General features: G+C 41.6%; 2 protein-coding genes across 8 annotated transcripts in view; both read right to left on the reverse strand.

Annotated features, from left to right (window-relative positions):
• Window positions 1–86: 86 nt before the first annotated feature.
• Window positions 87–19,320, reverse strand: CABYR (calcium binding tyrosine phosphorylation regulated). Of its 5 annotated transcripts, XM_027526175.1 has the most exons (6): window positions 17,169–19,320; window positions 14,358–14,530; window positions 14,205–14,258; window positions 4,743–5,090; window positions 1,267–1,874; window positions 87–174 (listed from the first exon to the last, which is right to left on the reverse strand). In XM_027526175.1, the coding sequence occupies exons 2-5, from the start codon at window positions 14,503–14,505 to the stop codon at window positions 1,276–1,278; spliced, it is 1,149 nt and encodes a 382-aa protein (XP_027381976.1). In that variant the 5' UTR covers window positions 14,506–14,530; window positions 17,169–19,320; the 3' UTR covers window positions 87–174; window positions 1,267–1,275. The 5 variants fall into 5 exon arrangements, with proteins under 5 accessions (XP_027381976.1, XP_027381973.1, XP_027381972.1 ...); XM_027526172.1 differs by lacking the exon at window positions 87–174 and having other exon boundaries at window positions 1,789–1,874; window positions 3,919–5,090; window positions 17,588–19,320; XM_027526171.1 differs by lacking the exon at window positions 87–174 and having other exon boundaries at window positions 1,789–1,874; window positions 3,919–5,090.
• Window positions 19,321–21,318: 1,998 nt separating this feature from the next.
• The window catches only part of TTC39C (tetratricopeptide repeat domain 39C), a 104,825-nt gene continuing 99,836 nt past the window's right edge, over window positions 21,319–26,307 (reverse strand). For all 3 annotated transcript variants that reach the window (XM_027525791.1, XM_027525792.1, XM_027525793.1), the window contains 4 exons: window positions 26,123–26,220; window positions 25,672–25,776; window positions 24,322–24,360; window positions 21,319–23,752 (listed from right to left, as the gene is read on the reverse strand). In XM_027525791.1, the coding sequence (XP_027381592.1) occupies window positions 23,663–23,752; window positions 24,322–24,360; window positions 25,672–25,776; window positions 26,123–26,220 (332 nt within the window). In that variant the 3' untranslated portion in view covers window positions 21,319–23,662. The remainder of the gene's footprint in view (window positions 23,753–24,321; window positions 24,361–25,671; window positions 25,777–26,122; window positions 26,221–26,307) is intronic.

A 26,307-nucleotide genomic window follows, 5' to 3' on the forward strand; every position in this document is an offset into this window, starting at 1 on the left:
ATACATATTTTTTACAGTGTGTACCTAAGACCTGGTTGTGTTGTTTCTATATCCCCTAAGTTACAAAATAAGCAAGATGACAAGGCTTTATGCTTGCATGAAGTTTATTGATATAGTACGCTTGGTGGCAGACTCCACCTTGAACGTCGACTCAAACAATGTCCTTTTCGGCATCTGTTAGGAATAATGTAAACAGTAAATTGTTTACTCAGACAACTGAACATGTAAAATGAGTGGATGATCAGAAATGCAAGTCCTATGCTCCTGCTCTGCTAAGCTCATAACTAATGTTACCTGTGCACTAAAATATCCTGGCATCTCATGCTCAAGACAGCCATTTGGACAGTTCCACTGGAAGTCTACAAAGGGTGTGAGTAAGTCAATGTCCTAAGGTATTTGGAACACAGTGCCTCCTTAAATAGTCATTATGCACTTGAACTTGCCTCTAACTGACATCGAGCTTCTGGGGTTCAGCTGCTGTCTGTCTTCTGGTTTCCCACTGAACTCTTAATCCCATCTTTTCATTTGGGAGGCAGGTCCCCTCTTCCCACCTGACTTCACCTTAAGGGTCTCTCGTCTGTTCTTTCCTGCCTTTGGACTCTGGGGGCTCCGTGCATGACCAGCTTCTCCTAGGCACATGTCCGTTTACACTGGGACCTGAACACCCCATCTATTAGACAAAGGCCTGCATCAATACCTCTGTGCTCGCGTCAGGGAGGAGAGACTGACGCTGTATGTGGTAATAAGTACTGGTTGAAGAAAAACGTACTGATTTGTGAGGATAAAACTATTTACAGTTAACGCTGCTTTTTTAGCACTCTAATGTGTCTCCACCCTCTTTGTTCTGCTCTGAATACTCACTGTACGAGGGAGCCCGCTTAGCACATGGACCGAGTGCTCCTAAGTGTGCTCCCTCTAGAACTGCCCAACTTGCTCCTTCCCGCCCTTTAAACCTGCCAACTAGATTATAATGCCCACATAAGACTGTCTTTCTGTGACTCCATCGCCTTGGCATCTTCTGTAGGGCTAGACAAAGGACTAGGCATTCCAGGGTAAACGAGTTGGTTGACTGGTGCACGTCTGACACCACAGCCTTGGTGAGCGTCCCTGGTGCCATGTGCCTGCCACGCACCGAGTAGTAACTGGGCGTCAGGGAGGCATGCATTCAGCTGTCTTAAAGTACCTTTGTCTACAGGCCAACAAATCAAATTGCTGAGAACACACACAAACGTGTTAAGGCCCAGGTACACGAGGAGGAGAATTTACCTGCCAGTTTTAAGTTTCTGCTCTGCGAACATGGGCAGTAGTCACGGTTATTTCTCCAGCAATACCGTAACTTCCAAAGGGAGAACGTTTGTCACCAGATCCTGAACCTTTTTTGGCTACATCTTCTACCGGGAAAGCAACAGAAAGAAAAACTGGGCTTTTTGGTCTGGGCACATCTTGTCCACTTGTAGGAGGACTAGCATTCTGGGGGGTGGGGACGTGTTTCTGGAATTTCTGATCTGCAGGAAGAGCAATGGGCACTTGCACTGTGGCATATCTCTTCACGGCCTCTGACTGGGAAACAACAGCATGTCCAGGAACAGGCTTCCAATCCTGTGCTTCCTGAACATTTGAGCCCACTAAAATAAAAGGCGGGGCACTGGTCGTCTTGCTGTCGTCCATCATCACATAAGTTGGAGAAGTAACTTTCGGTGGATGCTGCAGAAACTGTGGATCCTTAGGATTAGAAAGATAGAGGGTCGCCTGGGGGAAAGGCCCAGGTACAGGTGGCGGTGATGGGCGGCTTTGTTGATTCATATCAGTTAGACAATAAAGGGTCCACATGTTAGAATATGGTGGTGGTTGTCCTGCTTCGCTTGCTGCTATCGCTACAAAAAAAAAAAAATTTGCAGGCGTTAAAGGTTTGGTCTCTGTATCAGGCGCTATGCACAGAAATGTCTTAAATTTTTTTTTTTACATATAAACAAACAGCTGTAGTAATATGTGCCATAAAGCATGCTATAGAGAGGGCTAAATAAATTGTGTTTGGTAATGTGAAAGAAGAGAGATTCTCTACAGTTGGAAAATGAGAACAGTGTTTTGATAGCGAGTGGCGGGGACACTAGGGTTGTGGCTGAGGAGCAGTCTCATTCTAAGCTGCTGTTTCCAGGAACTTTAGACCTGGCTTCTCCAGGGTCCTCAGGAAATGAGTCAGCACTTCCAGCTCCACCAAAAGAATCAACTGAAGAGCGTGTGAAGCCACTGGAAAAAGTGTTAATGCATCTGCATAGTGATTCTTCTCTTTACAGAAGAAATCAGCACTCAGCACTTAGGTGGCATCTTTTGATCACATAATCAGTTATCTCGGGCCCTTTGCAGGCACTGTCGTCGCCCGCCAGTTGGTCACCATACACAAAACACCACATAATCTAGGACTCATAATCTAGAGCACTGCTCGGGCTTAGGCGAGGCTTGAAATTATAGGTCCTAGGTGGCAGTAGAAGGCTGCATGTTCTCTCAGTGGCTCTTTAAGGAAAGGAAAAAAAAAGGTCTTGGGGTGTCATCCATTCACTTCCACCAAGGATGCTATCATGTCAGGTTAGAGTTGTCTACTTGAAGCCAGTGCTGGTGTGGAGAACTGAGTCCCAGAAGATGGGACAGAAGAGCAACATATAGCCTTTGTGCAGTTTTTTTTTTTCTTCCTCCTTCAGAAAAGAAGAAGACACTATGCACACGATTAAGCTACATTTTCAGGCTCCTGAAACTGACCCCTCTGGAAGCTAATTAAAGATAAGCACAAGCGAAGTCGTCAGGTGTCTGTGAAATACCTTTAGTGCTTTGGAAGCAGTTAAGCCACTTGAGAACAGTAACTTGGGATGAAGTGCTGCCTAGGCCACAAGTGTAATGCCAGCCCCCACAGGCTACGCTCCAATGCTGCCCCCTGCCTTTCCAGCTGTGCAGAGTCCCCGTCACACTGCCAGACAATTTCATCTCTAAACACCTGCTGTGGTAACACCTCTTTATCATTCTGACTCTGGTAAGAGTCATGATTGAGAGAGCTTCTGCAAAAGGAATGGGGGGCTGTTGGTTCCTGCACGTCCCACCTACCTCAAGGGAGAAGCATCGCGGCACTCGTCTGGATGAAGTAGGAGGGCGGGTGGACTGAAGGCCATTAACTAGACCGAGATGGGAGGTCAGATGTGCGTCTGTGTCACAGGAGAGCGGTAGTGATAGTTCAGCAGCCAAGCAAGCAGGTTGATTTAGGCTCCTGTTGGGGTAACGATGGAAGCCAGCCAGCCTTGACACGTCCATCCTTCCTGCTGCCGCTACCACCCCGCTCCCCTGGGGGACAGAACTTCACCTTGACCTTTCCCCTTTCCATCTGGCTATGAAGCTGCTCCCTCCGCTGCGAGAAGCCCCCAGGCAAGACGGCAGTGCTCAACCAGCCCCCCAGACAGCTTGCAGAGCTCTCCCTCAGCGCGAAAGCAGTCAAACACACCACCATTTCTTCCATGTTTCCAACGCCACCACCTAGGTAAATGCATTGTTGTCTTTCGCGTTTACGTTCACGAGTGAGAAATTTCAAACCAACACTCCGTGATTACAGTTTTGCAGTAGCTGTAACCAGATCACATGAACACATTTGTGCCTGACAACAGGTTCGAACATCTCTCGCGACACAGTATGTCCAAACAACAGAAGAGCACTCGATGACCAAATTTTGAGGCCAAGCAGTGGTTATGTCACTTTAAAATCACTCATCTCATGAGAGTAAAATCTCAAATACAACAAAGCCTTTATTTAAATAGGTTTGGCATTTTCAGTACTATTGAAAGACTTCTGACCAGTCTGCAGGGAGCCTACCTAGATGGTCACCTGAAATAGAGATGTCACCAGAAGTGTAGTTTTTAATTTTGTAAGTAATTTTCTTACCTGGCTCCATCAAACCTCGTTGGAAGGTGCTGCGTCCCGTTCTGGTTCCATTTCTGGTTCATAAAGACCTTCTGGAACAGGAGGTTGGGGGCCACTAGATGATCTTACGGACCCTGAGCGCGCGGGTTTGACCTCCGTCTCCTGGGACGCAGGGTTTTCCCCGGACTCCTGCCCAGCACTGCCAGGGGCCAGCGCAAAGATCTCCACTTCAAGGTGCATAGATTTCTCAGAGCTCACTGCTTTGGTAGAGCCGTCTGCCTCCACATGGACTGAGGAGTCATATTTTGTACTCTCCAACTGCACAAATTTTGCGGAACCCACAGATTTTTCAGACCCGCGTGAGGCTGTTTTGCCTACTACAAGTATGGGACTGTGTGGTGGTGACTGCTCCTTGCCTTTAAGACGAGCAACGTGATCAGAGAAGGGGATAACTATTTGTTCTGGTAACTGCTCAACATAAGTAACTCCTTCGATTACAGGCTCATCATTATAGATAGAAGCTATGTGCATGGTGGATGTCACCTCAATGTCAGCCTGCAAAGGGACCTCAGAAGCATGGTCACAAGCAGGAGGTTCTTGTTCACCCTGCAAGGGGGATGAGGAAGTCGTTGGTGATTCAGCCTTACTGCCCACACGTACATGGACAGATTTTTCGCTCACAACCTGCTCTGCTACCAGCTTGCCAGAACACACACTAGGAGGGGCCACCACGTTCTCTTCAGCAGCCTTCGAGCTCAGCGTCTCCTCGGAAATACCAGGCATACTTGTTGCCACATCCACCATTAAAATTTCAGATTGATCAGAATGAACAGATGGAACATTACCTAACATCTGAGCAGCAAACTGGGCGGGGTCCGCAGGGACATAGGCAAACTCGGAAGTGACGGCTGCTGGCAACGGTGACGATGGTGGGGTGGCGTTCTTAGGGGTGGTCGGTTTGGATGGGCCCCGGAGTGCTTCACCTGCATCCTCAGGCTCTGGGGACAGGTCAGCCTGGACTGACGGGAACTGAGTGGTTTTGCTGCTGAACAGCGGCGCTGCTATGTTATCCTCCTCGGTGTCCGTCGATTTCTCCATCCGTTTAGGCTCTAGGGAAATGGTAGACGTTCTTTCTGGTTCTCTCACACATTCTGCTTTCTTCTCTTGGGCCGCTCCTTCCGACCATTTCTCCACTAAAAATGAAGGTCAAATGAGTTAGTAAGTACATAGTCCTCAAAAAAGGAATTTTAAAGGAAGCACAGGTTGAGCATACCAAAGTCGTCATGTACGCAACCTTGAAAGTTCTGTTTCACTGTCCAACATCTGTAACTTAAGTGTGGGCAGTGAAACTCCCCTGTCCTTATCTACCGAAGAGAGACCTCAGTTCATTACCTTAGAAATAAAGGACTACTTAAAGTAGCACAGTGACAAAAGCTAATAATCAGATACCACCTTCAGCTGGATCATAACTCTGCCTAAAAATCAGCTGAAAACACCCCTGAAAAAAATCTCCTGATCCAAACTTCCACAGAAAACTGGGGAAAGGAAAAAACACTTCATAACTTAAATGAAACACATGCTGTCATATTAAAAGGCATTCTCTAAGAAAACTGGTATATAAAGTTCAATTTACTAAACTGTAAAACTGGGCTACCATAGCATATTTTTACATTAGGAAATGTCATGTATTCTTATCTAAACATGCTAGCACCTGCTGGCGAGGTGGGCTGATGCGGCCGAAGCACTGACCCAGACAAGAGCAGCAGAAAGAGCTCTGGAAGAGGGCCTCAGCGAGTCCTTGGAGGGGAAGAAAATAACCATGGCTCACAAGCTCAAGTCAACTGATGACATACAGAAACTCCCAGAGCTGGAAAACTGCTGTGAAATCATGTTCTGGACTCAACATTGTGCTTGTCACTCACGTTTGTCTAACCACCTGAGTCAGGACTCAAACGTTTTCACATCTGCCTACTTTACTCAGGATTACCTCTTTGGAGAAGCATTTCCCTAATGTCATGAAATCAGCAAGAAAAGTTAAATTTGCCTCAGGAGAATATATTTTTGCTTCAAGTCAAAACTTTGGAAACGAGTCTTCATGGTAAAGAAATAGGTGCTTGGGGTTTAAGTCCTGGCCCTGAGTGTTCTCCCTCAGCCCCTTCTGCCACACTCTTGCCCCTGGGGGCAGCCTGCTGTTTCTCATCGATGATGCCAGGCAGGGACTCGCTGACCCAGGTGGTCCTTTCTCACTGTTCCTGTGTGTCATCCATGGCAGCTGATCTCTGCTTTCTATCTGTGGTCAGTTTTGAGCCAGTGGTAGGAAGGAGCCCTCTATTTGGTGTTGACATAGGACTTCTACCCTGCTTCCATCTTTCACAAAGGGCGTATGAGTGTGAACTTCCTGTGTCTGGAATCCCAGACTCCTCCAGCCGGACACCCAAGTCCACCCTTAAGGCAACGGCAAGGTCAGGACGCCCACTGCCACCATGAAACCCAAGCCCACTCCTCTCTAGACTCACCTACCAACTCTATGCCAGCAACTCTCTTTTCCCTCATGGGGACTTCCAATCCCAAAGTTGGCAGTCGTTTATTTACCATGAGCATTGTCAAGAACACAACCAGCTTTGAGATTGGATCACTGAAGTCCATAGATCGCCTGCATGGGACCCCTCGGAGATGTCACTTACAGGAATTCAGCAACTGTGGGAAGGCCATGTGCCCTTTTAAAACAGGCTTATCATTCCTGAAAAATCTAAGACTAATCCTTACACTTATTTTTGCCTTTGGAAGTCCCCTGTTAATCACCGTTCCGGAAAGGTAAGTGTTAGTAGCTCACAGTCGTGTCTGACTCTTTGTGACCTTATGGACTGTAGCCCACTGGGCTCCTCTGTCCGTGGCGTTCTCCAGGCAAGAATACTGGAGTGGGAAAGGTAAAGCATTATATAATTATGAATCATGACAACTCATCAGAGGATTTATGACATTGCTGCCTTCCCCACAACTTCTCATTGTAAAAAGGTACATGAGAAAGTCTGGATCTCAGTCCTGACTGAATAGATTTAATGGCCAAGCCAATGGTTCTGAGCTTCAGCCTCCTAGTCTGTACGATCTTGAGTCTTTGTAGAGATTAAATAGAATCATTCACCTAAAAGTTACTCTATAAACGATGAATCATGTATAAATGGGGAAAGAATAAATCAACACTTATTTTAAAAGTTTTGAAATGTAATATCAAATTAAAAATTATAAACCTATCTTTAAATCCGCTTTGATTAAAATTAGTTGGCTATTTCTTAATCTGGTTATAAGATGCAGGATGTTTTTCCCCATTATACTATATGTCTATATATATATACACACACACACGTCATATTTCATCACATTGAGATCAAATGCCTTAAGCTATAATAATGGTTTTGAAACGTAAAGCACTAGGTTAACCACTAGGTTTGGTTTAGAATACATAAGAGAATGTTAACAAATATATACATATGAGTTATACATATGTAACTTGAATTTATACTGAGTTTCTGTTTATCTATTACTACAGAAGGTAAAACATTCTAATGTTTTAAAGGTCTGTTTAACAATTCCAAAGATTGCTGACTTGTAACCTTAGCTTTTGTCTGCCTGAGAATGTATTCTTTCATTTTTAAAGGATGTATTCACTGCATATATATATTCATTCTAGGTTGGCAGATTTTTGCTTTCAGCACTTTAGAGATGTCATTTCATTGTCTTTTGGCTTCTGTAGTTTCTGTTAAGAAATCTGCTGTTTGTCCGATTATTCTCCTGAAAGTAATATGCCTTTTTACTCTTCCTGTTCTCATGATTTTGTCTCTTTCAGCAATCTGACCATGATGTACTGAGGTGTCGTTTTCTTTGTCCTTATGCTGCCGTGTGTTCAAACTTTTTGAATCTGTAAGTTGATGTCTATCAGTCAGCCTTAGATAATTCTCGGCCACTTTTTCATCTACTCTCTTTTCTCCTCCTTTGACTGTAATTACACATTTTTCCCTCCTTTTGATCATGTCCCACACATGTCTTACACTCTGTCCTCTTGTTTTTCTTCTTGCTTCAATTTGGGTATTTTCTACTACCCTGTTTTTTAGTTTCCAATTTTGTCTTCTGCTAGTAAAGCTGTTTAATAAGAATAACTGTTGTTGTTGCTTTTAGAGCCTTACTCTGTTGGAAGTTCTCCAGCTTTTCATCCATGCTTTCTATCTTTTAATTATCTTGTTCTAATAATGGCAAATATGATCCTCCTGAGACTTCCTTTTATATTTTGTCAAAGTAGGTATATTACACTTTGTTCTTACTCCTAGCACATTGTCTTACTCCCAGTCTGTGATGTTCCTGGGGTCTCAACTGAATTGCCAGTTTCCAGAAGTCTCTTCATTTTGGCTGAGTCTAAACTCCAAAGCCTCCCCCCAACACTGTACCACTTGTGAAAATCCTACTTAGCTTTCAGTCTTCCAGCAGCTGTTCTCTGCTAAGCCTTCTCAAACCTTAGAGTCCACACATGAGCACCTTAGGAGTTGGCAAAATAACCAAAGAAAGTATCTTTGCAGACTTTTGGGAAACACTTCTCCACAAATGCCTCCTCTCTGGTACTGTCGTCTAGATCCCAGCCTCGTCAGGAGCCCCAAACTCTGCTGCTGTTTTCTCTTCCTGGAGTGACTTCCAGTTTCTGCTTGGTCTCTTTTCCTGCACATGAATTTGAAAAATGCTACCATGGTGAATATGGGGCTCAAGTTTTGTGAACTCTTGTGGTTGAGCTCTGGCTCTGACCCACACACTGTGCTTTTCTGCTGCCTCTTAGTTACCTAGGTAGAAGCGTAATGCATACTACCTGGATGCTGCTCTCTGACTCCACTGTATTTACTACTCACGCTTCTTCTTCGTGGAAAGTGTGGCCTGTGTGCTTATTTCACTGAAGGACTAAGATATTCTTCATAATTTGGTTGTCTTTAGCAATTAAGGACCAGTTGACAGTATTTTAGTCCCAGCTTGGACATTCTGCACTTAGCTCTCTGCAGGGTTGAGTCACTTCAGTTTTCCCATCTGGATTACTTGCTAGTCAGGACTCTGAGACATCTAAACACATTTGGATGCACGAAAAGCCAGACAGACCATAGGAAACAAATATTCTCCCAGGCCTACCTGAGAAAGACCTCCAGTATTTCAATCCAGTGCATAAATGCAGTTGGTTTATTCAGCCAATATTTACTGAAGGTCTGGTCATGACAGTTATAGTGTAGGATTTGAATGTAGCATGTGACGTGCTCAATGCAGCACCATGCTACCAGTGAGCTACCCAGTGAGCTTCTGAGGAGCATGCATTCTCTAGGCAGCACAAGAATGCAGAGAACAAGCCACCTGCTTGGGTCTCAGGGAATTCGGATCAGAAATTCTACCTACCTTATCGCCAGTTTGCCTCAGCTGGCATTTCTCATGCACCACAATCCCACTGTCAAGGACTTTCTATTTCCCTCTCCTATGCAGCAGGAAATGGCCTTTGAGCCTGTCTTTTCTCCTGCCTCCTCTATGGTTTATCTAAAGTAAAAACTTGATTCTGTTAACACTAGGTCTTAAAACACCTTTGAAAATTCCAAGAAAATCTCTCAACAAAAACAGGCTCCTATACAACTCCAAAGTTTTAGCCTTTTAATTATGAACCGAGTAATGGATTCTTTGCTGCAGACTCTATTTGCCTTTTCCCTAAAGCAAATTAATGCTTCAATGGGTAGAGATCAACAGAGCAAATAGGAAAAAATAGAGGTAATCTAAACCCGGGGTATACTAATTTATTATCTTTTAGAAATATACCTACAACACTGAAGAGTTGGGATTGACAGGGAGCTATCAAAGTGTCTGGCCAGCAGAGTCAGATGCTTAGCTTATGAGGCCCAGGATGGTCTTGCTTCTTATACTGACCTCTCCTTGTGTTCCTGACCTCATCTGGTTTGCTGTCCTGGCTTGCATGGCTTTCCTTATCTGCTTCTCAGCCCAGCATTCTCCTCTCTTAATCCTGACCCTGTATTTCTGTCCCTAGTCTTGACAATCTGACCCCAATTCTCAACTATACCCTTTTTCCTAGTGATTTATTTGCCATCTTTAGTATAGCTGCTGTTAAGTTGCCTCAGTCGTGTCCGACTCTGTGCAACCCCATAGACAGCAGCCCACCAGGCTCCCCCATCCCTGGGATTCTCCAGGCAAGAACACTGGAGTGGGTTGCCATTTCCTTCTCCAGTGCATGAAAGTGAAAAGTGAAAGTGAAGTCGCTCAGTCGTGTCCGACTCTTTGCGACCCCATGGACTGCAGCCTACCAGGCTCCTCTGTCCATGGGATTTTCCAGGCAAGAGTACTAGAGTAGGGTGCCATTGCCTTCTCCGTTCTTTAGTATAGACTACTACCAAAATACTTAATCTTACCACAGCATTAAAGCATGAAGGACCTAAGCCCCACTCCCAACAACATCACCAGATAATCATTCCAGTTTTTTAACTTAATGAAATTCTTATCTTGGTACAAATTACCACCCTGCCTAGGCAAACACATAATTTCAAGAAATGAAAGACTCCTTCTGACACAATACTCATCTCTGTTTAGGAAATCAGTATAGCCTTACTTGAAAATACTGCCCAGAAATGTAGAGTGAACACCCAAGCCTCATAAAATTTGGTATGGATAGTCCTGAAATAGAGATTCCTTTTTTGTTTAATAAAGGTGGATAAGCTACAAGTATGTGTAATGAATTCTATAAGGCATAAAGATAGAATTGGGCTTAAGAAACTGGAGACATTATTATATCTAATATGACTACATAAGACAATATTTAATGGTACACATAACTACTGTGATGCTACATAAAAATTGAAATTGGGCTCAGTGATCAGCAGCAGTTCATGACTCTAATTACTACTCTATGGCCACACCAAGAACATCCGACCAGAATCAGTTAGAATAGTTCGTTAACAGGCTAACTCGGTTAGGGACCTTGGTGGCCTAGGCCTTCTTGATTCTTCCAAAGTAGTGGCTATCTCCTGCCTCTGTTGGAAGTCAAGACAGGAATAACATCGGAAACTAGACTCAATTAGGCTTAGGAGGATGGAAGGTGCCACTCTGATGGAGAGACCACAGCCCTCTTCATGGAGTGGTGGCAAGGTCAGAATTAGTATAATCTGGGCTGTAGGCTCCATACAAGAAGCTGACAGGAGGAAGAAGTGAAAAGTGGGAGATAATGTGGGAAAAGAGAATTGAGATTTTGCTCCAAATTCAAAAATTAAAGTTTTTTTCTAGAGGAATGTTACTGGTATGTTACTCTGGCTACTGTGGAAAGAGAGTCATACTACTAGGAAAATCTTCATGCTACTAAGAAGATCTAAGTTTAGATCCCAACTCTACCAAATAGTATTTTAGAAACTTACAAGTTACCAACTCACTCCCAAGCATCAGATTTCTCTTGAGTAAAACTGTAGGATGTCACCTATTTTATACAGTTGTCTTAATTGACAAAACATACTTTTTTGCCTAGGACAAAACAGGTAGTCAATAAATTCTATTCTCCTTCTTTCTTTTCCTAGATATACTAAGTGGTAGAACTTGACACAACTGTTTTGCCTTAAAATAGTGCCTGAGTTTCTCAAGTCCCCTCAATGACTCATGCAGATTAGTGAGGAAATTCTCCTGAGAAGACTGACACACAGAAACGCTCTCACTGATTCATACATAGTGAGACCTCTTTAATCAAATGGCAGAAAAGTCAAGAGGATCCAAAAGAGGGTTTTACATGAGCAGCTTTGCGAATGAGCACACGTGGGTGAAAAACTTGCTAGAGTGGAGGCTGGATAGAGGCAGGCTCTGGAAAATGGGAGAAAAGATGAGAAATGACAGAAGTGAGAAACGTTTGCTCCCATATCTGGTTCTTTTCTCTCCATCACCTGACTCTGCGTGAAATTCTGAAGGCGGTGGGGCGATAGGTAAACAGTACTGGTCCTGTGACAAGGCCTACCAACAGTGGGGTCCTTCTAGGAAAAATCCCAGATTGAAGTGTTGGAACCAAACGGTCTGTACAGGACATAGCTATCACCATACTTGCCATGCGTACAGGCAGCTTGGTAGTAATGCTGCTAGGCAGCAAACTCTCCAGTTTGGAAATAACTTTGGGGGATACATCTGGTATCTGGGAGATGAGTGGACACCAGTGCATTAGGGATGGCAATTTAGCTCTTCCCCACATAATTAAGTCTTAATAACTGGTGTTGTCTTTTTTTAAATAGAGGTATAGTTGATTTACAATGTGGTGTTAATTTCTGCTGTACAGCAAAGTGACTGAGTTACATATATACCTATTTTTATATTTTCCATTGTGGCTTATCACAGAATACTGAATATACTTCCCTGTGCTATACAATAGGGCCTTATTATTTATCCATTCTATATATAATAATGAAGAAGTCCATTAAGCCATTTGGGATGACAATAAAAGGCAGACATCGATACTGGACTGTAACATTGAACTTTTCTGGTCATACCTTCGTGTTACCTTCCCCCGCTCTCTGGTAAACTAGAATAAGCAACATTTGTTTTTGCTCTGCTGTCTAAAGAGCAATCTGTCTCTACAGCCATACTGTGAGCTTGCTTCCAGGATTATCTGTACATGCTCTGTCAATTTCCTTGATATCTATAGTTTCTAGAAGAGAAAGAGCAGTGTCTCTTACCCCTTAACCTCCATCAGAAGTACAGCTGCTCCATTAGTTCAGTCTGTTTATTTTGAACCTGAGATTCAAAGATGTTAATCCCTGCTGGACCAAAATCCATCCCTTTAGTCCATATCCTAAATTGAATGGTGGATAAACTCTTCAGTAAACAAGTTAGTCTCAAAGGCTACCACTTAGTTACCTGCCACCATGAAGATTCACTGACTTTATCACCATTCTCAAACATAGCCAGCCTGCACAGCCAGTCCTCTCAAACAGCTCCTGGTATAAACTAGTAGAAAGGCCGTAACAACTTTGCCTGCTGTCTCTCCTCCAGAAGGTCTTCCTAACCCGGGGATCAAACCTGTGTCTCTTACATCTCCTGCACTGGCAGGCAGGTTCTTGACCACTGGTGCCACCTAGAAGCCTCAAGGTTATAAGCAAATCCCAGACCTGTTTCCCATGGTAAGCTGAGAACGCCATCAGGACCCTGCAGGGAAGCAGCCAGACTAGACAGGAAATGAGATACATAAAAACGTTCCTATTTGAGTGGCGACTCACTCCCCTACCCTGTGAAATGCTGACTCTTGAGATTCCTAATCTTGTTTTCTGTTTTGGGTGTCTCTTTCACTGTAGGTCCAAGCCCTCAGGATTTTTACATTTTCCTAGGTTTTATCCCTAATTTCTCCCTATCTTGGCTAAGTTATCTATTAATATCAGTAGCAGAGAATAAACATGGATGTAACTCACTGTTCCTACCTTTTTTCTCTATGGTCATTCCAAAATGTTGGTCAGCCAATGGAGCATTATTTAGTTATTTCGTCACCATTTTCTCCACAGAATTCTTCCAAAAGCTTTTTCTTACAATTCTTTTAGACGTGTGCCTGTTCTTGGGATTTAACTAATACAGACTCTTTTGCTCATTGATCTTTCCAAATGTTCATCATGTAAACTTTGCCTTTTACATTTTTCCCCTTCTGATTTCCTCACTGTTCATCCATCCTCAGTTCCATTGTTATGTTCACATAAGATAGACATTTACACACATATATATAAAACAACTTTTTCCTGTAAGCAGATATATACAGCCTCACATCGCAAAGACAGGCCAGAGACCACGTAATATGGAAAATTTATCTGAATTGTCTATGAAAAGTATGTTTAATGACACCTAATTGCTGCCCTGTCCTCCAAGATGGACTGCAGTTTAAAGCATCATGGGGAGGTGAAAAACAAATGTGACTAACCTTTTCTATTAAAATAATCTTCCAAGAAGAGAATACACAACATTCCTAAGTAATGTGTCTCATTATAATTTGAGTCTTTACCACTACAAAATTCAGTTCAAAGATGGCATACTGGAAAGGGTTTACACACCCTTCCTTCTAGATCTCATGGTACCAACAAAAGTTGAGGGTTTCCTGCAAAGTGTCAGATTTCTTAAAGAAAAACTGATTCAGTAATAAAAATAAAGCATCAGTGTGATTAAACATCAGTGTAATTATTTAAACAGTATTTATATCATTCTTAAGTTGGAGCATATGTTAGGCATGATACAGTAATTCATAACTAGGTTTTTATGAAACTATTACTACTTATGGCACTTACCTTTAATCTGATGAAATTGTTTAACCAGATCTTTTATATCCAGACAAGGACGTCCTGAAGAAATAAGAACAGGAAATGAGATACATAAAATTCCCAATTTAAAATACTTTCTTGTTCAAAGCAACAAATGTATAATCTAAAGCAGTAACAAACCTTCTCTAAAGAGAATAAGTTCTCTGAAATAAACTGCTGCGAACTGGGTGATGTTTGGTGGATTGGTTTTGAGTATGGCTCTGCTAACTCCCTCAAGCAGAGTCTTGAGGCCATAAGGTACGACAAGTCTGGGCTTTGAAGAAATCATGCTGGTGGGATGTCTGTAATCTCAACTACAATGAAGAAAAACAGTCTTATAAATAGTATGGAAGTTTACTATTGAAAATGTTACGAGTTAACTATAGTTTCTAAGAATAAATCTATTAAAATTATTAGTTTTAGTGCAGATTTCTAGGTATTTATTCAAGAAAAACTGTTTAATGGTAGTTTGAAAAATAAAAAAAGAACCATACTACCAACAACATATCATGTGCAGATGAGCAATCGAGTACTGTTAAAGAAATCCATGGGAAAAGCCCTGCCAGAAACACCAGAATGATACTAAAAACAAAGATCAAAAACCAGACAAAACCTATTTTTACAAAATTCAGTAAGTATTTTGTGCAGTAGAATTTCAAGAAAGATAAATTAAGCTCATTTATCTATGCCTAAGAAACATCCTTCCAAACCACATGGGAACTGGCTTTTCTGTACATTCATCAAATAGAGTTATTACAAATTAAATTTCTACAAGAAAATATTTTCCCCGCACTTTCCTAAGTATATCCTCAGACACACTGATCATCCTTAAGTGTATATATTTTAGCTTTGTTTTTAAAATTAGTTACTTGTGGTATTATACCAGCCACCACCATCCATTCTTTTCTATCTTCCCTTGACCTCTACCTTAGTTTTCCTCTCTCCCTTCTCTTGGCTTTCTGGATTTTTAAGTGGTACCAAGGGCATTGCATAGCCTTTACTGTGTAACTCTAAGCTGCAGAGGTTGCTACCCTAAACTTGTGTCAGTGTGTGTGTGTGTTTTGTTTCATTCTAAAAACTTTTAAGAAGGCTTATGAATACTCATAAAGAACAATAAAATATTTAAGGAACTCAGTTCAGTAGTTAAGAGGAAAATTATGGTAGGAAAAATAGGATTAAGCCACAGGTAAAGTTAGTATCCCAATACAAACCTTAGGTCCTACACTAGAGATGGATTGTCAGATCAGCCTTCTGAATTACCTAGAAGCCATCACATCATAAAGAGTTAAATGATCAGGTTTCCTGAGATTAAAAAACAAATCAGATGCTTGGGAGAATCACAGCTATTCTGGGCAATGAGTCCCAGGAGAAATTTCTCCTATGGGTCCTCATAAAGAGAACAGTGTAATCATGTACCAGGTCCTCAACAATATCTCTGTAGTAAATAGAATGAGTTTCATAGAGTAAGTGACACAGTTCAGTTATAGCCATTATACAAGGGGCCAGCCTCTAATAAAAAGCAACTAATGTGCTGAAGAATTGATGCTTTTGAACTGTGGTGTTGGAGAAGACCCTTGAGAGTCCCTTGGACTGCAAGGAGATCCACAGAGATCAGCCCTGGGTGTTCTTTGGAAGGAATGATGCTGAAGCTGAAGCTCCAGTACTTTGGCCACCTCATGTGAAGAGTTGACTCATTGGAAAAGACTCTGATGCTGGGAGGGATTGGGGGCAAGAGGAGAAGGGGACGACGGAGGATGAGATGGCTGGAGGGCATCACCGACTCGATGAACGTGAGTTTGAGTGAACTCCGGGAGTTGGTGATGGACAGGGAGGCCTGGCGTGCTGGGATTCACGGGGTCAGAGTCGGACACGACTGAGCAACTGAACTGAACTGAATGTGGCATAGCACCAAAGGTCAAGAAAAAAAAATGTTTTGGCCAAAGCAAACTCTTTGAGAACATAATTAAGAATACTGTATTCAAGCCCCTAATGAAAACTTACTATTAAGAGTTTCATCTAACAGGAGCTTCACTGAATTAAACCATCTTTAAAATAACTAGTGGTGCATCTCTGGCAGGCCCACATGCTGAATGTTAAGGGACATAGTAATTAAATGGATGACACATGTACATTTCATATATATGTATTTTTTAAAGTATATCCTGTGCACCCCAGTGTGAGTTTCAAAGTGGCTTACCAGGAACCCCGACAGCTAACTATAGTCAGCACTTGGTGCTACCAACTGTGAGGAGAGCACCCCCACCCCACCACACGCGAATATGCGGGGTATTTAGCGCCCCAGGACCAAGGATTGTGCGTCCTGCGATGCAGTGCCTTACAAAGAATCGTCCTGAAGATGAGAAATGACCGTGACACGGATCGTACCTATATCACCGGGTAAAGTCACACATAGGGCCGTTGAGGGTTGTGTAAAATGACAGCTTATTAGTTCTCCCCAAACTGGTATTTGACCAGTATTTGTCTAAAACCAACAAATTTTACAACCCCTACCCCGACAGAGGAGTAACGCCTGAATAGGAACGGCGCGCCTCTGGCTGAAGATGCGAGAGTAGGGGGCTTCGGAGCCACAGTTCGTCAAGGGTACCCACCACTCACTCCCTAAAGACTGTGCAGGGTGCTCGTTTTTGCCGTTTGGTTGGTTTGGTGGAAAGGGCAGAGAGACCTGGGTGAGCAGGCGTCCCAATTCCACATCGACTACTTTGGCGGTGGCGGACCTGCCGACCCGGACCCCGGACCCCCAAGTCCGCCCCAAGGGCGCTGACCGCCTCACTGGCGGATGTGGGCCCGCCCCTCCGCGCAAGCCTCCCACTCTCCTGACGCTAGAGGAACCTTCCAGCAACCACACCGCGCTCTAGAGGCCTCGAGGGCCTAACGGCCGCCAAGCCGCAAGGGGGTGGGGGCGGGGGGGGCTTTCCTCCAGAATCGCCCCACCTTCTCCTTTTCGGCTACGCTCTACTGAGCTTCCTCCTTGCCCCCTTGCCGGCGGCTCCTGGAGGAGACGGCGCTCCCTGCGGGGTCTTTTATACCCCTGGGGGACGTCAGGCCTACGTCACAAAGCCCCGCCCTCCCTGAAGCTCTGAACGGGCGCGGGAGGAGGCGGGAGTTTAGCGGCCACAGCCAATGGGAAGCCGAGAGAGACAAAGGTCGGAACTCCTCGGAGCAGGGAGGAGTGTTTTTGCCTTTTCTAGCAGAATACACAGGAGCATAGGAAACAGGAGTCTCCATGCCGTAACAGGCTCTCCATTTTGGGTCTAGCTTCAAAGAAAACAGATTTACGGCAGTTTTGTGTGGCTGTCACTGCATCACACTACTCTCCCCTCGTCCCCCTTATTCTGCTGCTCTCTACTCACCTTTTTGAAAAAAAAAAAACTCTGCCGATGTACACAACACACACTGGTACAATAATAGGATGCAGCACAGCACTCCTCTCAAGACACATGCCTGCTGAAAGAGAATCTGGCATTGATCCTGAATCTTCCTGTTTCTCGTAATTCCGGATCTTGCAATACTTCAGGCATGGTATATCCTTCGCAAACCATACCATCAGCTGCAGGTTGCAAGTCCATAAGGACTGTGTGTAACTTTAGCTCCCTTTTACCCAAGTGAAACTGACTCCTTCAAATACCCTCTCTGCTTTTTTACCCCGTTCGGGCTCTAATGTTTGTCCTGGGCATTTATACCATCGGAGTCATGATGGTCAAATTCCAAGCAGCCTTCGTTGTAATCCATTTCCACACGTTTAAAAAGCAACAAGAATCACTGTAAATCAACGATTAAATAACATCATCAGGGCATATATCCGACAAAACTTTTTAACTTGAGAAAAAAATGAAGACTACCAGAGCACGTTGCAGTAACAAGCGATGTTAAAACCCTGGCCTACATCTATGCTGCACACACCACTTTATGAGGATATTAATTTGTCCATTACCTATTACTGAGTGCCTATTATGTGGCAGACAAGCCCCTTCTTATGAATATTACGTTTTAAAAGAAGAAATGCTCTTTTAGTGTGACTTGAGTGTGATGATAGATCTGCAGGTGGTACACTTTTTGGTTCTCATCGCTGTCTCCTCGCCCCCCCTCCCCCTGACTTTGTAGTGTAAGTAAAAGTGAAATGAAAGTGGACGATTCCTTTCCACTTGTTTAGTTTATAATATATTTAATTATCAAAAGTGTAATGACTCTGGGCTAAGAACCCCAAGTACAAACATTAGATATCTCATTTATGGTGACTTTTGGAATGAGGGACATATGCTTATGTCGCCTAACCAAACTTGGTCGGTCACCTTGAACACGGATTAGGTGTTATGTACTGTGCTAAATCGGCAACACAGAAGGCAAGCCTATATACTTTTCCACATTTCTGCAATGTGGAAGTTCTGTCCAAGTTCCTCTGAAAAGCAAACTGTTACAGCAAAAGCACCTAACAAATTTTAAAACCTCTATGTGCTGCTTGATTTCTAGAACTCCTAGGGATCTGATGTGGCTTTACAATCTTCTTGTCCTTGTGTTCATCTCTCTCAGTCACTGGGGATCTAACTAAAATCCAAACCTACTTTGTTCTTCATTGCTTCCCGTCCCTCCCTGCTGCAAATCCTTACTCCATAGAAGTCCATGGTTCTTGCTGTGACCTGTGCAACTATCTCATCTTACCATCTGGTTTCCATTGACCCTCGAGAGACTGGACCTGAAGACACGTGCCGTTTGTCACTCTGTGCCTTTGCTCATCAGGTCCAAGGCCTGAGACATCTTTCCAGCCATCATTTTCACATGACTGCATCTTTCTCCTCCTCTAAAACTCAGCTCAGCAATCTCCTACTTTAGAAAACCAAAGGGTTAGAAGCATTTTTTCCAGCAGCCCCATAATATGTATAACTCTGCCATACAGTTGACTCTCTGATTTACTACTTACCAAAAGATGATAACCTAGGGCCATCTCTCTCTAGTGTATTCTATCTGCATTAGCCTTATCCTAGGAGTCTGTTAAAAAGGTCTTCCTAAGCCCTACTTCAGTTCAGTCGCTCAGTCATGTCTGATTCTTTGCGACCCCATGAACTGCACCACACCAGGCCTCCCTGTCCATCACCAACTCCCAGAGTCTACCCAAACCCATGTCCATTGAGTCGGTGATGCCATCCAACCATCTCATCCTCTGTCGTCCCCTTCTCCTCCTGCCCTCAATCTTTCCCAGCATCAGGGTCTTTTCCAATGAGTCAGCTCTCTGCATCAGGTGGCCAAAGTATTGGAGTTTCAGCTTCAACATCAGTCCTTCCAATGAACACCCAGGACTGATCTGCTTTAGGATGGACTGGTTGGATCTCCTTGCAGTCCAAGGGACTCTCAAGAGTCTTCTCCAACACCATAGTTCAAAAGCATCAATTCTTCAGTGCTCAGCTTTCTTTATAGTCCAACTCTCACATCCATACATGACTGCTGGAAAAACCAGAGCCTTGACTAGACAGACCTTTGTGGACAAAGCAATGTCTCTTCTTTTTAATATGCTGTCTAGGTTGGTCATAACTTTCCTTCCAAGGAGTAACTGTCCTTTAATTTCATGGCTGCAGTCACCATCTGCAGTGATTTTTGAGCCCCCCAAAATAAAGTCAGCCACTGTTTCCCCATCTATTTGCCATGAAGTGACGAGACTGGATGCCATTATCTTAGTTTTCTAAATGTTGAGCTTTAGGCCAACTTTTTCACTCTCCTCTTTCACTTTCATCAAGAGGCTTTTTAGATCCTCTTCACTTTCTGCCATAGGGTGGTGTCATCTGCATATCTGAGGTTATTGAGATTTCTCCTGGCAATCTTGATTCCAGCTTGTGCTTCCTCCAGCCCAGCATTTCTCAGATGTACTCTGCATATAAATTAAATAAGCAGGGTGACAATATACAGCCTTGACGTACTCCTTTTCCTATTTGGAACCAGTCTATTGTTCCATGTCCAGGTCTAACTGTTGCTTCCTGACCTGCATAGATTTCTCAAGCCCTACTTAGAATCTACTGAATTAGTATCTCTTGGTAGTTGTAAAGCTACACCTTGAGAACCACTCCAGAGTCCATCTGAGCTACAAGCATGTTGTTTCTACTGAATGTCCTGATCAACTAGGAACTCAGCCCCCTTGCTAGTCTCACAAGTCAGCCAAATGGGTGAACTGTGCTCACTTTAACTGAAGGAGCCCATCTTTTAGGAACTACCTTTCCCTTTTCTCGTTCTCCCTTCCCTGTACTTTTCTAAATTTTCTAAGTATTTCCTCTTCCTAAGTTCAAGTTCAAGCCTCCCCCCACCCCAACTATGTCTTTTCTTGAGAGGATCTGGGCCTACAAATACTTTTTCTATAAAATAAAACCCTGGTGGCTCAGCGATAGACTCTGAGCTTCCACTATATGGGGCATGAGTTCAGTTCCTGGTCAGGGAACTAAGATCCCACATGCCAAGTGGTGGGGCCAAAAAATATGTAAATAAAATGTACAAACAACATCCAAACCAAAAAAAAAAAAAAAATACGTAACAAACAAAATGTGACTGTGTGACCATGTATCTTCATAGGTAAGGATCCATATTTGAATACTTGCCACCACAATCTGCTTAAGGAAGCAATCAACTAGGAAAGTTTACATAGCAAAGGAAAGAGTGTGTGTGTGTGTGTGTTTTAAAAAACCATGTATACGCTGTCTTTCAATTTTAGTTGGCAGAAAGATAAAAATGCAAATTCTCTAAATAATTGACTTACACAATATGGGACAATAAATATTCTAATTTTCTGTGACATCTGAAAGTAATAATTCTTTACTTAGCTATCATGTGCTAAAATCAAAAAGATACCTATCCCAATAAAAGTAAAATCTTAAATACATTAATCACAGAGGTACATATTATTATTACTAGACCATGCCTCCAAGTGTGTCAGATTATAATTGTGTTCCAAGTACAGAAAATATACATTAGAGATTTCTCTCATCATAGGCACAATCTAATACAAAAATATATCTGACACTTATAAATTAGAAGGTCCACTTGACAGCCTCCAAAACAGGAAAAGGGGAAGGAATGATGCCAACATTAAAAAAGCACACACAGATGCAAACATGATTATTGATTATTTTCTTCATCAGAGAGGGGTAAAGAGCAATTTACACCAAACTAGGTTTCCAGGCAGGTAACAGTAACTCAAAGGTTGGGTAAGTCATGGCACGCAGGCCAGACTGTTATAAATTACTCCACTCAATACTGTACTCAGATTTCAGTGAATCTAATGGCTTTGTGTACTCAGCACAGTTTTGTTATTTTAGTATTTTCAGAACCACTGTCTACCCCCTCTCAGAGCTCTACCACCAGGTTCCAGATAAACCACCAGGGCTATCCTGCATCAAACCCAGCAGAGACAGTTTATAAACAGATCTATAAACGGACTAGTAGAGACGACTCACTGAGCAGTGTTGCAATCATGTGTATTCAGTGAAGTGAACTGAACACAGATTTATTTGAAATCCTGAGATCTCTCTGGAAAAACAAAAAGTTTTAAAGCAGTTAAAGCAGAAAAGTATGGAGCCTTATGTAATCTTTTACTACTGAATAGTAAGTAGCTTGAACAATACCTGATCTGAAAATTCAAATAAGTATGAATACTGGAGCAAGAACTTCATGATTCCGAACGCTCCACAATCATAAGTGAGAAATTTGCCATATAAACTATAACCAAAAGGACATGAAAATGGCGAGAGCCATATTTTTAAGATTCATAACATTCTTTCCTTCAAACCAGGTATCTAAAACTTTTAGACACCAATTTTCCCCTTCAGAAGGCATCTACCTGGCTCCTGGATCTTCCCGTTCATGAAAGTACGTAGCATCTTTTCTCTCTGGCTAGCATCTAAAACCCATGCAGCAGTCCCACTAGAAAGAAAGTCAACGTTAATAAGCACTTTGTAAGTGAAAAAACATGAAGCAAGTTCAGCCAAAGTCAGTGAAGAGCAAGCATTTTTTTAAAAGAAACTATTATTCCCTCAAAACCTGATGAAGTAGATTGAAGCTGCCAAAGCTGTAGCTGCCCCTCCCATGTTTGTTTTGAAGTGAAATATTAAAACTGCTGATGTTCTATGAGATCTTACTTCAGCTAAAAGGATATGTAAATTAAATGACACTCCAAGAGGATATTCTATAGGGCACTGAAAATTTTAAAAATAACTACCCTTAAGATTGATCCAGGTTAGCCACACAATGATGAAATAAATTCTAAAATGACTGAGGTATTTAGATTCTTTGAAAATACAGGTATGCAGTACTGAACAAAGAGGTAAATTCAATGACAATAAAAATTAGCAACAAAGGATTAAAAAATAACTTTGACGTCTATTTACAATATCAATAACCTGAGCTAAGGGGAAAATGATTAAATCCTGGCAACCGACAGCCCAGCAAATCCCTCACCAGCAAATACTTTGAAGCAAAAAAATCTGTGTGCTTTCAAGAACAGCCTTTTCATGCAATTTGCTGAAAAAGTTCCAAAACTTGGAAACTAGACAATTAATTACAAAGGAAGGGAAACACCTATAATGTAGGTGTTATTAATCCTGTCTGTAGTCTAGGTCTTCTAATACATTCGCAAAACAGCTATACTTTGGGCTGTAAAACTATCTTCTATTTGCTTTCATGTTGCTGGCTTTCAAAGGGAAAAAAGTGTTTGTCCTTTGAAACATTTTTGTAGACAATCTGGAGATAAATATTTTGATGACACAACTTCAGCTGAGAAGTATTTTTTTTTTAATAAGGAAAACTTGGAATTCTGGGTTATTAACATATTTGTTTTTACAATAAAAGAATTATTTGGTCTGTGGTCAGGAGACCTGCATTCTATTCAAGACTCTATAATAAGAGGAATAATTAATTGGAATAAGTCAATTCACTTTCTTGTGCCTGAGTCTCATTTTCTGGACAATGGAGATTAGAATATCTGTGCTATTATTCACAGGAATAGTTTGAGGATAAAGTAAAACTGGAAAGCACTGCTATTTTTTCAAAACACAATATAAATACTATGTTGTGATACTGTTAATAATTTTACAGGTACTTTGTGTTACCCAGTCAGATGTGTGCTTCAGGTATGCATTCCTACAAGATCGAAGGTTGAATATTTAGTTTACTTTTATTTTAAAAATAATAAATCACAAAACTAAAATGTTTGAACAAGGTCACTTAACCCTCTCCCCAGGTGGTTAGTTATTATCACTACCATCATCATCACTTTTCTTTTTTAAGCTATGTGTTTAAAAGAGGAGATCTTGAATACATCAGCCTAACTGAGGAAACGTGTCCTGGGTCCAGGTGGTTTTCGAAGAAAAGCTGATCTTCATAAGAGCAGTGTGCTCTGCTTTTAAAGTGCAGAACCTGTGTTGGGGAAGGACACAGCAGGAACTTGGGGTCTGTCACTGAGGGACCAGTTCCCTCACTGAGGCCAGAGCAGCATGAATGCGGACATGCAACCTGTTTTCAAAGTCGTAGCCAGAGAAATCCTCCTGCAAGACCAGAGAGAGAGACTATTAGCTAAGCTGTCGGTGCTACTACGGTATTAATCACACCGCACTGTCTGCTTCCCACAGTAAAACTCCTTACGCGCCTAATAACGGCTTCACATTCACTTTTTTTTTTTTTTCAATTCCCCAAACTTCAAATTCTTGTCTGTTTTTAAAATGTCAACTGAATGTTATTAAATGCTGTCTTTGGAAAATTTCCCTCATGTTATTCCTAAGACAGTAGTCTGATGCTGGGCTCAGTGGAAGTTACTGCTAAACTTCTTAAGAACACAGTTGTGAAATCAACAGTTATTTTCCCACTCAAACAAGAAGAGTTTCTATAAAGCATGATGAGCAATTTCATCGGAATTTTTTGTGTAATTTTACTTAAAAATCAACTGCTCACTGATTTAGTTATGACTTCCTCCTGATTCAGTTATGACTTCCCCCTCCAGAAATATTATCAACCAGGACAATCGTTTCACAAAACCTCTTGAATTCAGGCTCCAGAGTACACACAGAGGACAAGGTCACTGGAAAAAGAGAGACTGGGGATTTTGGGGCATTTTTACCTTTGCTTGAAGGAGGAGAGTTCTGCCTCTTCCTACAGTCTATGAATATAAGAAAAACACATTATCTCTTAACACCTGTGTTTATATACTCAAGCAGAAAATGTTATAATAGAAGATTTGTTAATTCCAACAATTCATGGTGACCTAGAGGGGAGTCAACTGCTCATTCAAGCATAATGACTCAATTTTTCTTTAATATAATGATGTTTATATACATCAAGGAATTACTTGATAATTTTTCATAATTTTAAGTATTATTCTATAAACAACTAAAAGAGTTAAAACAGTTTAAGACCCTACTAAACAATCTAAATTTGATAATTTAAGTTTATTGGAAGTCAGTAAGCTAGATCTCTTTTTGAAGGCAATACTAATTGAGAACAATCAGCTTCATTTTTCAAGAGATAAATCATACTTGTTGTATTTTATGTATATGTATTCTAGGTTGCATTAAGAGTAAAAATTTTCTTAAAGAATATGGCATTAGAAATTTCTACCAAAATTCATAAAAACTGCATTTTCTCTTTTGGTAAAATTAGAATTTCAAATGAGAACGCTTATCAATTAAAAGCCTTATCTTTGGCAAGATAGGTGACATATTTAAGGATTAGGCTAGAATATTTCTGTTGATTTAGCTCAACTTTTAAAAAAATCCATATATTTGAAAGCTGACTTGAATGTATTGAAACCTAGAATTTTATATAGTCAATATTATGTAACTGAGCTTCTAAAAGAAGGTATTAAGCAAATCCAGCACTGTTGAAATTCTGTTTTTTAAAAACTGTGCCATTGTGCTTAAATATACATCTTAATAATCCATCAAATTTACAAGGTATTCTAAAAAATTTTAAGTAATCCTACACATCATCCTCATTTATTCTCACTACAGTCTTTATTAAATTGGAAAGGCAGGTATTTTTTATCTTGTTTTACAGATTAGGAACAAAGTATATGGTTAAGTAACTTAATTGGTATCATACACTAAAGATAAAGGATAGCACTAGGATCACAATGAAATTCTGTATTCATCTGAATAAACCACATTACATCATATTATAATGATTATAATATATTATAATCATATTATAACTCTAAAAAAAAGACAATGATTTTGCCTCAAATGAATTTTTGTTCAAAAAGCTATGTTTCTCTTTGTAACTCCAGGGAATAGATTACCTCCTTCAACACAGTAATATAGGATTAGTAGCTTCTTGGATTCATCCCGTGTGGAATCAAGGAAAACAAAACAAAACAAAAAACCAACTTGTTTTAAATGAAGGACGTTTTGTGCCTGTTCACTTCCACAGTTTTGCTGATGAACGTTATTTAAGAAAATAGGCAAGATCTTACCTCTGGTTTGTCTAATAGAAGACAGCCAAGTTCATAGCAAGCATATGGCTGAACGTATAAGTTATTCTGCCGACATAACTCATCTTTGACAGCTCGCTGAAAGAACTGAAAGTAATACAGATGTTATTAGAATGAACAAACAAAACTGTCTGCCTCCTCACTTCCTCTTCCACCACTTGAGACGGTCATCTTTGATAAACAGATAATGCCAGAAAAGGAGCCCATAGGTGAAGAAATATTCAAAGGCTCTGAAGTCACATTAAAAACGAACATGAACCATCACCAACTTCTGGCATCTGAGAGGATGACCTTCATCTAATAAAGTGGATGAAACTCACACTGTGATGGGAGACTGGCTTTGCGTAACACTTTCCTTTTTCTCATTCACAAGCCCACATGTAGTTTTTCATAGTTCAGTTTTCTTAGCTATGACACCACGTGAACAGTTTACCTGAACAGCATCTTCTGAGTTCCCTAGACATTTGTGTATGGCACCAAGAAGCAAATACTTTAATCCAACGACAGATGAATCATCTACTCCATGGCAAGCTTAAAGAGAAGACAGCAAGAAGGGAATACATTCATCAGGAGTTGAGAATCTCATTGCTTAGTGACTCACTGAGTTCAAACTGAGAA

The sequence above is a fragment of the Bos indicus x Bos taurus genome, chromosome 24 (genome assembly GCF_003369695.1).
Source record: "Bos indicus x Bos taurus breed Angus x Brahman F1 hybrid chromosome 24, Bos_hybrid_MaternalHap_v2.0, whole genome shotgun sequence".
Classification (NCBI taxonomy): Eukaryota; Metazoa; Chordata; class Mammalia; order Artiodactyla; family Bovidae; genus Bos; species Bos indicus x Bos taurus.